This window comes from Psammomys obesus, unplaced genomic scaffold (genome assembly GCF_907164565.1).
Source record: "Psammomys obesus unplaced genomic scaffold, mPsaObe1.curated_primary_1811, whole genome shotgun sequence".
Lineage (NCBI taxonomy): Eukaryota > Metazoa > Chordata > Mammalia > Rodentia > Muridae > Psammomys > Psammomys obesus.
This window is the reverse complement of record NW_026585691.1, coordinates 2,564,869-2,577,836: the sequence shown is the minus strand read 5'-3', so window position 1 is coordinate 2,577,836 and position 12,968 is coordinate 2,564,869. Positions and strand designations below refer to the sequence as shown.

At 45.2% G+C, this 12,968-nt stretch overlaps 1 protein-coding gene across 1 annotated transcript in view; it reads left to right on the top strand.

Annotated features, from left to right (window-relative positions):
- Window positions 1–12,542, top strand: part of Hacd3 (3-hydroxyacyl-CoA dehydratase 3) — a 34,603-nt gene extending 22,061 nt beyond the window's left edge. Inside the window, exons 7-11 of the mRNA XM_055597402.1 lie at window positions 706–833; window positions 5,140–5,252; window positions 7,599–7,705; window positions 8,224–8,355; window positions 10,819–12,542. Coding sequence (XP_055453377.1) covers window positions 706–833; window positions 5,140–5,252; window positions 7,599–7,705; window positions 8,224–8,355; window positions 10,819–10,895 — 557 coding nt within the window. The 3' untranslated portion in view covers window positions 10,896–12,542. The remainder of the gene's footprint in view (window positions 1–705; window positions 834–5,139; window positions 5,253–7,598; window positions 7,706–8,223; window positions 8,356–10,818) is intronic.
- Window positions 12,543–12,968: the final 426 nt, after the last annotated feature.

Below are 12,968 nucleotides of genomic sequence, written 5' to 3'. Positions count from 1 at the left end.
GGTGTCAAACTTGGGTCCTCTCCAAGAGAGCGTGTGCATCTAACTGCTGAGCTATCTCTACAGCCTTCCTGAAGTCTAATTTTTATCTCTGCATCTATGTATAATTGAAATGTTTTTTTTAAAATATAAGAAACTTTAAAAAAATTTTATTTATTATTTATACAGTATTCTGCCTGCATGTGTGCCTGCAGGGCAGAAGAGGGCACGATATTTCATTATAGATGGTTGTGAGTTACCATGTGGTTGCTAGGAATTGAACTCAGGACCTTTGGAAGAATAGCCAGTGCTCTTAACCTCTGAGGCATCTCTCCAGCCCATAATTGAAATCTTGATTGCCCTTATAATGTAGATGGTAGAGATTTAGCTTTAAATTAGAAGAGGCAATTGATTTGAAAAGAATTTCTACTTTGTCTTGTACATAGAATTTTTTTCCAATAGATGGTAACAGAAAGAAAGCTAGGTGTGCCCTTTTCTTCATTTTTAACCCGGAGGAGGTGACACAGGGTCTTGGTGTTCACTTTCCGGAGATGAAGGGAGCCCCTTCTTCTGGGAGTCATGTCTGGGAGCCTGTCCTGGCTTAGGCTAGAAACAGGAGCCTGACTCCATGTCTGCTTTCTGTCCCACATTCGTTTCCTGTAAGGCACGGTCTAGTTGGCCTCTGCCAGAGCTCAGTCGATTGACCAGTCATGTCTGCTTGTGCCCTAGAGTCCTTCTACGACACGTTCCACAGCGTGGCTGACATGATGTATTTCTGCCAGATGCTGGCGCTAGTGGAAACCCTCAATGCCGCGATTGGCGTCACGAGTTCCCCAGTGCTGCCTACACTCATCCAGGTATCAAGAGTTGCGTGTGAGAGTGAGGAATGAAAGATTTCAGTACGTATCCAGTAGACAGTCCACAACTTACCATGTTTCAGTTATTAACACACTGTTTACATAGAATAGCACTGTTTCATTTCAGCATGTAAGGAAAAAAATATTTTTTTGAGTCAAGGTCTCTGTATCCTGACTGTCCTAAAATTTGCTCTGTGGAACAGTTTGTACGCAAACTCAGAGATCCTCCTTCCTCTGCCTCCAACGTGCTGGGACTAAAGGCACTACGCCTGGCCTTGAAGGAAAAATTTAAAGCACAGATATTTTCCAAAGCATATTTTCGCATTGTTGGCCTGTTTTGTTGTTTATCACACAGTCCTGAAATGACAGAATTATCAAGAACTTTTTATCTAGGGCAGTTTGGTTTTCAGGAAAAGCAGAGAAGCCTGAGTCTTGGTGTGAACAAGGACTTCCTGCCCCTCTGTTCTTTCTGCAGTGTGTGTAGATGGCCTTAGCTGCTCAGGTTTAGCCGCTGGCAAGGTTTTTGTTCCTCCAGGACTTCTGTGTTGCCCCAGTTGATTATTGTCAGGAATGGGGTACCATGGCCTTTGATCCTCCTTGTCCTGCTCCTCGGCAGGTCACATACTGCAAAGAGCGCGCTGCCCAGCCGCAGAGGTGAGCAGTTGGGCATAGCTGCTGACCTCACCTCGGCGCTGACCTCATGTGCACTGTGTGCTTGTCTGCCCCAGCCATGCATTCTACAGGGTCAGTTGCATGGTAAGAGGTCTGAGCTAATGCAGCAGGCGTTATTATTTATGGGGTTTTCTGCCCTTAGGAAGAGGGTGTCCACCGAGTTGAAAAAGTAATGGGGGAGCCGGCGGTGCTGGCACCAACACTCAGCTGGCAGAGTCAAGTGGACCTCGATTGAGTTCAAGGCCAACCTGGTCTACAGGGCAAGTTCCAAAATAGCCAGGACTACACAGAGAAACCCTGTCTCAAAAAACCAAAAATAAATAAATGAATAAAAGTAGCAGGGGTTAGTGTGAGATGCAGTAATATGGAATATTATATCCTGTATGTTAAGAACTATGGTACGAATTAAGGTTTTGTTTTATTTTTTTGTTGTTTTTTCCCCAAGTGGAAGGGACAGCCTCAGAATGCCCGTCTATCTAGGGAGTGCCATTCTGTAGAACACATGGGTGGGGAGCTTCTGGGCCTGTGCGGGACAGGACTCATTTTGACTTGGAAGTAGGGGCTGGATTTGCTGTAGCAGGTTGACTGGAGCACTTCAGGCAGATTTTGGGGGGTTCCTGTGTGTTGCTATGCAGAGTGAGGACATGAGTGACTCGAGTGACAGTCCCTGTAGAGTGAGCAGGTAATAAGAAAGCAATGGAGAAAAAAAGCCTAGGAAGCAAGGGAGGAGTTATCTTGTTCTCTTTGAGGAAAGATTAAAGAATCAGGCCTGGTGCTTAGCTGAAGTGGTTTGATGGAAGCTTTTTCTGTATGAAGTAATCTGGATTAGTAGACTAAAATATGTTTATTTGACTTTGCCAAAAATGGTAAGAATTCTTTTTGAGGAAATGTGACAGATGAGGTGTCTGGATGAACATGCAAGCTGCTAGTGTAGATTCAGGAAGGAAATACCAACTTAGTGATGAGCAGGCCAAAAAGCGAGGTGATTTTGACCATGCAGATCTGAGCTGAACACTCATCTGCAAAACCACAGAACTACAACGTCAGTTGTGAGCTGTGACGGGGTGTGAGGAATGTGAAGTAGAGAAGGGCTGAGCTTTCCCTTTGTGAGCTGTCATGGTGGCACCGGTCTGTAACCCCAGCACTTGGGAGATTGAGACAGGCAGGTCTTGAGTGCAAGAGCAGCCTAGAGCAGCTAGTGAGATCTGCCTCAGCAAAACAAAGCAATAGACCCCGAGTCTTTGAGAAGGGTCTGTAATAGAATTCTATCTCCTTCTTGTTTACACAGTCCTCAACTATCGCTATCCTCGGACTCCGTAAGAGGCAAACAAATCTCTTCTGTTGAAATTACCTTTGAGGGCTGGAGAGATAGCTCAGTGGTTGAGCTGCTCCTGTAGAGGACCTGAGTTTGGGTCTCAGTCTCCACATTGGGTTGCTCTCAACCACTTCTGATTCCAGATCCAGGAGATTTGTGCCTGTGGCTTCCAAAAGCCACCTGCATTCACATACACATTATTAAGAATAAACTAAATCAGGTTGGAGAGATGTGTTAGAGGTTTAATAGCACTTCCAGAGGTCCTGAGTTCAATTCCCAGCAACCACATGGAGGCTCACAGCCATCTGTAATGAGATCTGGTGCCCTCTGCTGGTGTTCAGGCATACATGCAGGCAGAACACTGAATTTACATAGTAAATAAAGAAATCTTTAAAGCAGGTTTAAAAATAAAGTAAAATGAATCTTAAAATAACCTTTGTCTAACCTCATAGAATTTACACATATGTTTCAAAAGAAAATGGGAGGCTTCCAAACAAAGTTCATAAAACCAAAAAAAAAACCAAGATACTGTGTGCAAGAAACAGCAGACTGTAGGACACAGCCACAGGAATTGCAGCTGTGAGAGTTAGCGATGGCAGAATAAAACACATTCAGGTGTCCAGGAGGTGTGGCACATTAATCCCAGCACTCAGAAGGCAGAGGCAGGCAGACCTCTGAGTTCAAAGCCAGCCTGGTCTACAGAATGAGGTCCAGGACAGCCAGGGCTACACAGAGAAGCTCTATCTCAGAAACAAAACAAAACAAAAACCCCAGACCATTCCCATTTAAAGAGCCCTTGGCTGTCTGGGCAGGAAGTAAGATTTGAAAAGGAGGGAAGTGCATTCTTGTAGTTCAGCTACTCTGAAGGTGAGTGTGGGGTTAGTTGGGGAACTAACTACGGAAGCGAGTTACAAAGTAATGCATAGGACATGAGTTCTAAAAGGCTAAATGATAGGCACATGGGGACTGGAGAGCTGGCTCAGCAGTCAACAGTGCTTGATGTTCTTTCACAGGACCCGAGTTTGGTTTCCAGTACCCATGTCAGGTAGCTCACAACCACCAGCTTTAGAGTATTAAATTCTGCCTCCTGGCTGCTGCATACATACAAGTGGCACACACACATATGTACATGACAAATCTTAAAAAACTTGCCATGAAATAGCATACTATGTAAATTACACATGCAGGCAGTGGGCTGTGTGGACCAGTCGCGGAATGATGGGCACAGGCCAATATTGCACATAGCACAGCAGTTACTGGACTTGCGATGCTCTGTTCCTTTGGCCTGTGTAGGCACCAATGTTCATTGGCAGTATCCTTTATATTGTGTTTGCGTGTATGTAAGCTTTTGATAGTGGAGAAACAGAGCACAATAACTCCTACAGGATCTACTAAACTTGCCTAGGAAAGATTAAGTTACGTAGAGTAGAATTTAGCTAAAGGAATGCTCCTGGCTCTCTTATCAGGAAGAGCATGATTCTGCCAGGCAGGCAGGATGACCTTGGGTGACAGCGATCTGGAGAGCAGCCCCTGTCTGTCTGGAGACAACTCTGGTAGTTGTCTCCAGACAGTAGTATTTTTACATTGGGAATTTTGTCTCTGTGAAACATGTTTATTTGCTCAAAGTGTAACTTGGGTCCCTGAAACTATGTAAGATGATGGGGATTCTGTTCAGGTCTGGTTCTCCTTTGTGCATTAGCCAGAGCCAGTTTTGTTCTATTAGTAATGGGCTTTTCCCTTATTAATCTCTCAGTGGTGGAGTGATTTTTCACCTAGAAGGCATATTCTATATCACTTTAATGTACATGTTAGATAGATAAAAAATTAACGTATACAGAAAAGTACCTATTTATCTGGAAAGGCTGGTTTGGGTAATTTTTCCAGTATGTAACAAGGACCATGAAATGGTTCAATGGGTAAAAGCTCCTAGCCTGACAACCTTAGTTTGATTCCTGCAATTCACATGGTAGGAAAGAACTGACTCCTGCGAGACATCCTCTGACCTCCGACCTCCCACAGGTCAGTCATGGTGTACTCATTTCTACTCACATACACACAAAATAAAACGTTAGGGAAAAAAATGCTTTAGGTGGACATGGTGGCACACACCTTTAATCACCGCCGTTGGGAGGCAGAGACTGGCAGATCACTGAGTCTGAGGCTATTCTGGTCTCAGGCAGGACAGGACTTCAAACAGGTGGCCTCTGTAGGCCATGCATGCACAGGCACGGGTGTGCAGACAGACAGGACAGATGGGCATGTGCACACACAAGATACACACAGTATTTAAACTTTCTCTCTTTTGGGTCTTTTTAATAGTTTCTTGGAAGAAATTTTATTCTGTTTATCATCTTTGGCACCATGGAAGAAATGCAAAACAAAGCTGTGGTTTTCTTTGTGTTTTATTGTTGGAGCACAATTGAAATATTCAGGTGGGTCCAAATGCATGCGCCTCTGTATGTTGCTGCCATGGCTGGAAGTTTCGTTTGGCTTGGGGCTAGTGTTACACCTGTGAGAATCCTAGCCACACCAGTGTGCGCTGCGGTGAAAGAGCACGTTAGAGCATTGGTTAGAGACCCAGAACAGGAAAGAGTCATCTTACTGCAGCTTCAAGGTCTCGCTGTTTGTGTTGCAGAGACCCAAGGCCATCCAGGAGGGTCTTGAAAAGGCTGGAAGAATAGAAACCAGGTCGAAATGGCAATCTAGGCTGCATGGGTCAGTTAGAGCTTTCTTGAGGGCACAGTAAGAACCGTTACTAGAGTTGCTGGGTGGTGGAGCACGCCTTTAGTCCCAGCACTTGGGAGGGAGAGGCAGGTGGCTCTCTGTGAGTTCAAGGCCAGCCTGGTCTACAAATGGAGTTCCAAGACAGCCAAGGCTACACAGAGAAACCCTGTTTCAAAAACTAAAACAAACAAAATAATTAATACCCTTTTTGAAGAATTGATTCAATGCCTGGCATAGTGCCACACCCCTGTAATTCCAGGACTAAGAGAGGCTGAGGCAGGAGGACTGCCATGAATTTGAGGTCAGCTTGACCTACAGATTGAGACTTCTTTTTAATAAAATCCCAAATTCCTGATTTACCAATGAAGACTCAGGAGCCAGATGCTGAGGTAAAAGTCTACTACTAGCTCAGAGAGGCAGAGAAAGCACCCAGCTGACCTTCCTCCTCAGCCAGTGTCCCAGAAGGAAAACCGCATGCTACTTCTCCACACTGTCTCAAAACCCTCAAACTGAATGTCCCTGTCAGGTCCGGGGATCGCTGAGGGGCGACCTCAGACTCAGGCTGTGTGCAGAAGCAAGGGGCGTTTATGCTGCAGAAACGGCCAGCATGCTGGCCCATCCTGTAGAATGGCAACCCTGACGGGAGCACCCAGGCTCAATCTCACGACAGGGGATTTCCTAAGTGTGCTTAGGTAATCTTTTCATTGGTTGGTTGGTGCTGCTCCAGGGGCTGGGGAGGACACTTCATGGAGTGCCAAGGTAACAAGGTGTGTCCAGGAAACAATTTCATTTTGACTAGCTAAACAGCATTTCTATCTAACCTTTAATTTAATTGGTTGGGTGCTGGGGGACCTTTCAAGGCGGTTACTATATTATTGTTTCTGGTTTAGGGAGGTTATTGTGTTATTATATCTTATTTCCATGGACTGTAGTTTTGTTTTCTGGGAAATAGAAATCTTGGGCCTATTCAGCCTGAAGCCAGTTTTGAAGCCTGTCATGGACTCAGACTGGCTTATTAAAAATCAGTCCCCTCACCTCCCTCTACTTCCATCCTCCTGACTTCCTCTTACTCTGCTTTTTTTTTTTTTTCCTATGTTCACTCTGTCAACTAGTTGCTTGCTCCACCTCTTGACCTACAGTTGACTTCATTTAATCCTGTCTTGGATTAAAGGTTTGGGCTAGAGCTGAGCCAAACCACAACTAGAAATAGGTTTTTCCAGTAAACAACACAGTGTCGGGGTTCACAGTATGATCAAATAGCCTACAAAACAGAGAATCTCAAAGCAAAACAGGACTCTGTCCAGTTAAGTCGTGTTTCTTCTTTAACCACTCCTCCATATCATCTGCTTTTCCCGTTGAGCCCTGTGCAGGCTCTTGCAGACTGCCTCCTCAGCTATAGGTTTCTATAGTGACAGTCTGGCAGGGTTCATGGTGCAGTGGGAAGGGGCCGTGGTGCCTGGACCACGCCTTCCTGTGCCCGGGTCTGTGCCCTCAGGCATGCTGGATGCAAAGGTCTGAAACAAATTCAAGGTCCTTCTTCCCAACATTCTTCCCAACATTAACATTTTGGGAAGAAATGAACTTCTACTGATATTTCTTAATTTGTTTTTTTCTTTTTTGAGACAGGGTCTCACTATGTAGCCTCGGCTGCCCTTGAACTCAGAGATTTGCCTGCCTCCACCTCCTCTGTGCTGGGACTAAAGGCGTGTGATGCCATGCCCAGTGTGATGTCTCTTTAGGACTGAGCATTTCTGATTCTAGATTAGAGGCTTTCTGTATAATTTTATAGAACCATTCATTTACCTACTGGGAGCATAGATGGGAACTAGGAAGAAAGCCAGTTGGGTCCTGAGCGTCCAGCATGTAGTTGCACAAAGAGGGCTCCTTGAAGAGAAGAAAACACTGAACCTGCCAGTAGAATGTAGTTCCTGGACTCTAATTGTGTTGTGAGGCCACGTGCTGCCATGCAGGCGTCACAGTATTTGTGAGTGCTTGTGTAGGGTGGAATTCAGAACCTGCAGAGGCTGTCGTTTCTCAACTCCGTTCTCTAATAGGTACCCCTTCTACATGCTTTCCTGCATTGACATGGACTGGAAGGTGCTCACGTGGCTTCGCTACACAGTGTGGATTCCCCTCTACCCCCTGGGATGTTTGTCAGAAGGTAAATTTTAGAAACTTGAGGTCTCATAGTGTAGCTCCCAGGGCTGCCCACGTGGCTAAGAGGCCGCATTTCTCTCCTCTCTGCCAGCTGTAGTCTAATCACTATGGGATTGCTTCCTGATGGCCTCTTTTCATACCTTTTGTATACTGTTCTAGAGACATGGGGCTCATTTCCTAAGGTTTGGAAGCTGGGTCTCATGTGCTGCATGCTCATTTACATGCTATTCTTAATATTCCCAAGTGAGATCTCATTAGTCCCTAGTGAGTAGATCAGGGATTCCCACCCCCTCATTTCCCCCTCCCACTCACTCCCCACATTTTATAGGTGAGGAGACAGAAGCCCAGATGCTGGGCTGTTCTCACCAGTCTCTGTTGACAGCTTTGAGGCGATGTGAGAAGTCACCGGGAGCTTTCTGTACAAGGGGAGTCGGGCGGGGCACATCTCCTGTGCCCCAGGCTGGAACTGCGAGGTTGAGGTGCTGGGGGCTGTTCCATTTGTTTCTCACTCCACGTTTCCAGCTGTGGCGGTGATCCAGTCCATTCCAGTGTTCAACGAGTCAGGAAGGTTCAGTTTCACTTTGCCGTATCCAGTGAAGATGAAAGTCAAATTCTCCTTCTTTCTTCAAGTTTACCTTGTAATGTTATTTTTAGGTAAGTACTGGCCAGCTGTACACATTTCTCCTGTCATGTTTTGGACAGGACAGCTAACGAGTTCAGCTCTCAGCGTCCTTACAGTAATTCTACTTCGGAAAGGTGGGGGTGGGGAAGGCTTTCTCTGTGAAAACAACCAGTCGGAGAGTATGCTGCCTATGGAAATCTTTTCTACAGTAGCTAAACTGTGACTGCTCTTCATCACTGGGAGTTTGTCCTATATACGGGTATTGGGGAAATACTAAGCCACTGAGAGCTCTTTTACAATATCAGCAGACAGGAGCTGTGCTGCCTGGATTCTAATCTGCCTGGGGGCTGAGGCATGATTGCTGAAAGCACAGAAATTTGAGCCTTGTCTCAAAATAAAGGAATTAAAAAGAGAGTTCCTGTCCCATTTACTTGAGTAGCCCACCAACTCCTCACCCACATGTTAAGAGGTGGAAATACAAACCAGGCAGTGGTGGCTCATGCTTTTAATGCCAGCGCTCAGGAGGCAGAGGCAGGAGCATCTCTGAGTTTGAGGCTGTAGTCTGTAGACCGAGTTCCAGGACAGCATGGGGACAGAGAGAAGCCTTGTCTTGGGGAAAGGAAAAAGAAGTGGAAATATAGCTGGTGGCTAAGGCAGGAGATGGTGATGGCCTGACAGCAGAGCTTGTTGGAAAGCCTCCTGCCGATCACGACTACCTGCTTAGTAATTTAGATTTCTGTAGAACACAAATTCTAGATTAATTCATAAAAACTACGAACTAATGAGAACAAGAAATAAAACTTAATCACTTGAAAGCAATTGCAATTGAAACGGTTCCTGTGACTGTGTTTAGATGGGGTATATGCCTGCTGTATTTGACTCAGATTTAAATAACCGTGTGCAGCAGCAGCTTCAGCCACTGCCAGCATATTAGTTTTCTCCCTGGGTAACAAATTATCAAGACTTAGCAGCTGAAAACAAGTACTGTTAGTAGTTTCTGAGAGTCAGAAGGTAGCCCAGGCAGTACTTTGGCTCCAGGTGTCATACTTTAGAGGCCTGCTGGGGCTGCAGCTCCTGTAGATTAGACCTTGATGGGCTGAGCATCAGTTCTGAGCTTACTCTTGCGGCTGCCACAGACCCTCTCCATGTGGCTGCCCCTGACACGGCTTTACTGAGAGTAGGTGATGAGAGAAGCTATAGCACCTTCTGTAACCTAAATACAAGCCAGACTGGCACGGTTCATTGCGAGAGAGACTGGCAGGCAATACCTGGAGGGAAGGGACCATCATCTTAGAGGCTGCTTCCCTGAACAAGAGGAAAGGTACAAATATCCCGAGGAGTTTGAAAGCCTAGTGACTGCCATCATTTGATGTGGGAGATTTATACCCTTAGGAGGGCCCAGGTCTAGCAAAAGAGTTGGAGACCTGTGTGGTGGCTCACATTTGTAATCATAGCAGCGCTGAGACTGAGCCTGGCAGAGTGCCTCAAGTTCTATAGTTCTATAGCCTGGGCAATAGAGTAGAACTCTGTCTCCAAGAAAACAGAAAGATTTTTTATTCACTTTACATCCTAGTTATAGCCCCGTCCCTTCTCTCTCCCATTCCCACCCTCCCTCCATCCTCCTTTCTTTCTTTACCCTGTGCCTCTTCCTCAGAAAAGGGGAGCTCCCCTTCCCATTCATCCCAGTTCATCAAGATGCATCAGGACTGAGCATGTCCTCTTCCCCTGTGGCCTGCTAAGGCAGTCCCACCAGGAAGTGATCACCAGAAGTGATCAAAAAGCTGGCAAGTGAGTGTCTCATGCAGTCCCCACTTCCCTTACTAGAGGACCCACTTGAAGCCTAAGCTGGCCACCTTTGTAAGGGGCCATCTGTACTGACCCTATTATCTCTATCTTTCCTTTGTGTTATTGTTGCTTAATTTGAAAGATATGTGCATATTTTTATTCAAAATTAGGTAAACCCAAAATTCACAATTTTGGGTCTTAGGCTGAGCTACGTAGAATGGAGATTTTCCTCTGAAACCCTGTTCCTCACTTACTGCGTTGCACTTCTAGACTGTGCTGTTTACGATGTGTCCTTGAGTCACCTTCCATTTCTGATTCAGGCATGCATTAATGCACAACGGGGAAAAACAGGCCAAACAATCCTGAACTTAAATCCATGGAGAGGTGAATTGTATTGATGAGCATATCAGTACTTAAATGTCATAACATTTGAGACATGCAGTCACATGTACAGGTTATAGGTGTGAGATAAGTATGATAGAAGGTTAGATCCAGAAGCTTTTTACTAGACAAATAGACCTGTATAGCAGAGCGTGAGCAGTGAAGCCGCGGGCCTCCGAGGAAGGGTTGAGCCACCTCGGGTCAGTATTGCTGATGGGTTAAGGTGTATCTAAGCAATAAATTTAGTGCTGTGAGTCATGGGAAACATCACAGATACCTCCACGTCTAGTTACAAAGGCATCTCTAATCAGTTGTTTTCTTTCTTGCAGGATTATATATTAATTTCCGTCACCTTTATAAACAGCGCAGGCGGCGATATGGACAAAAAAAGAAAAAGCTCCACTAAAGAGAAATTGGGCAGCTTCATTTGAGCTGAATCTATGATTCTTACTGTTTTACCTTCTTGTTCTGATGTAAAAGTTGTTTGTTTGTTTGTTTGTTAAAGTAAGGCTGTCTCCTTTCCAGTAACATTCCTGAATTGACCGTGTTTTATCTTAGTGTTGTATTTGCATGACATGGATATCTGGTAGCTGACAACAGGCTTATTCTGTGTATTTAACGACAGAGACTGGCCCTACACCTTCACTGTCTGTGCTTCCCTACAGGCACTATCTATCTTTACAGTTAAGGCTTGGTCTTTCTGCTATTGCTTGTGATAAATGAAAAAACAAGGCTACATTTTTCCATTGAAGATTTTCAAAAGTGACCCAGGCAGGACCTAATACACCCAAGCCCTTACTTGTGTAGTGGGGTAGCACTAATTTGAAAAACAGGTAAAAATGGTCACTGATAAAACATTTTTGAGTCAGACAGAGTAGGGCTAGAGAACACTTCATATTTGATGTCCTTTGGCCTAAAGACATTCATGACTACAGCACTTACCAAGCATTGAAAAGGCAGAGTGATTTAGAGAAAGCAATCATGGAAATACCATGATTACATTCATAGCTATATCAGAACTGTCTGCAATACTAGAGAAAGGGGGAGCGTTACTTGCAAAACACTGAGATTAAATTCCCAATGTGAATGCTGCAGGGGTCAGAAGGGAGCACAGATACAGGAGCCAGGCAGGAATCAGCTGTGGTAATGGTGGCTATGGCAAATGTCACACTGAAATAGGCTGTGCTGGGCTGTCTACAGACACAGTCAGTCTACAGTCCTTAGGCTAGCTCCGTCCATTCACTTAGGTATTCCTGATTGGTGAGACTACTTTTTTTAAACTTCAAACACCTGGGTTTTTTTTGTTTTTCCTGATAATTAGGTTTTTGTGTATGTGTGTGGCTTTTTTGTTTGTTTTTTAAGACAGGTTCTCTGTGTAGCCTTGGCTGTCCTAGAACTTGTTCTGTAGACCAGGTTGGCCTCACACTCAGAGATCTACCTGCCTCTGCCTCCTGAGGGCTGGGATTAAAGGTGTGTGCCACCACAGCCTGGCTTTTTATTTTTATTATTATTATTTTTTCTGTAAAAATTGTGTGTAGTAGGAACCTGAGCTGGGATATAATGAGGATTTCCTGCAGGAAACTCCCCAAAAAGGGGCTGAACAGAATCTAGACTTTAGGGTTGACCACTGTACAAGACATCTTTAGTCTCTCTACCACATTCCATGTAAACCAAGCGGCAAAGCAACACTAGAAGCAAGAGCTTAAGGGGACAGCTCCGGACCTTCCTCCCTCGGTGCTTGGGGAAAGGAGACCTGTGTTGCAGTGTGTCCAGAGTGGATTAGCATTAAGCTGGCTGGTTCCACACACCTCATTTCACTCAAGAGTATTTCCCAGGTCTGCAGCTTCTGTCAATGATTGTTGGTATTGCCTTCTGGTGTTCCTTCTACTGACCATGGGACCAACCCGGCAGGTCAGCTTTGCAGTCAACTATGCCACATCGTTGTGCAAAATCCCATGTTCTAGTTGCTATTAGCATCCCCTTTGTTGCTGTCTGATAAAGTGAAAGATTGTGTATTTCTATTAAAACATTTACAGTCAAAAAATTCCAATAACCTGTGCTTAAAGATTATTCAACCTAATGGTTTTCAATGACTAAGATCCCTTGTTGGGGCATAGTACTGCACGAGTACCTGAGCACACCAGACCCCAAGCAGGGACGGGTGCAACCTGAGGAGGGCTGATGGCAGTCCCAGAGCAGCAGGGAGAGCACTGCAACACAGCCTGGGGAAGCCCGACTCTCCATCCGTGCGCTCAGAACCACTGGCCAGAGCCTGTCAAAAACTAGGAAGTTAATATGGAACCCCAGAAAAGTCAGGACTTAGGAATCTGACATTTTGGAAGCTGAATTACATTCAAGGGATAAGATAGATAAAAACATCATTTGTTGCCGGCATGGTGGCACATGTCTGTAATTCCAACACTCTGGGATGCAGAGGCAGGTGGGTCGATATGAGTTCAAGGCCAGCCTGGTTTACAAA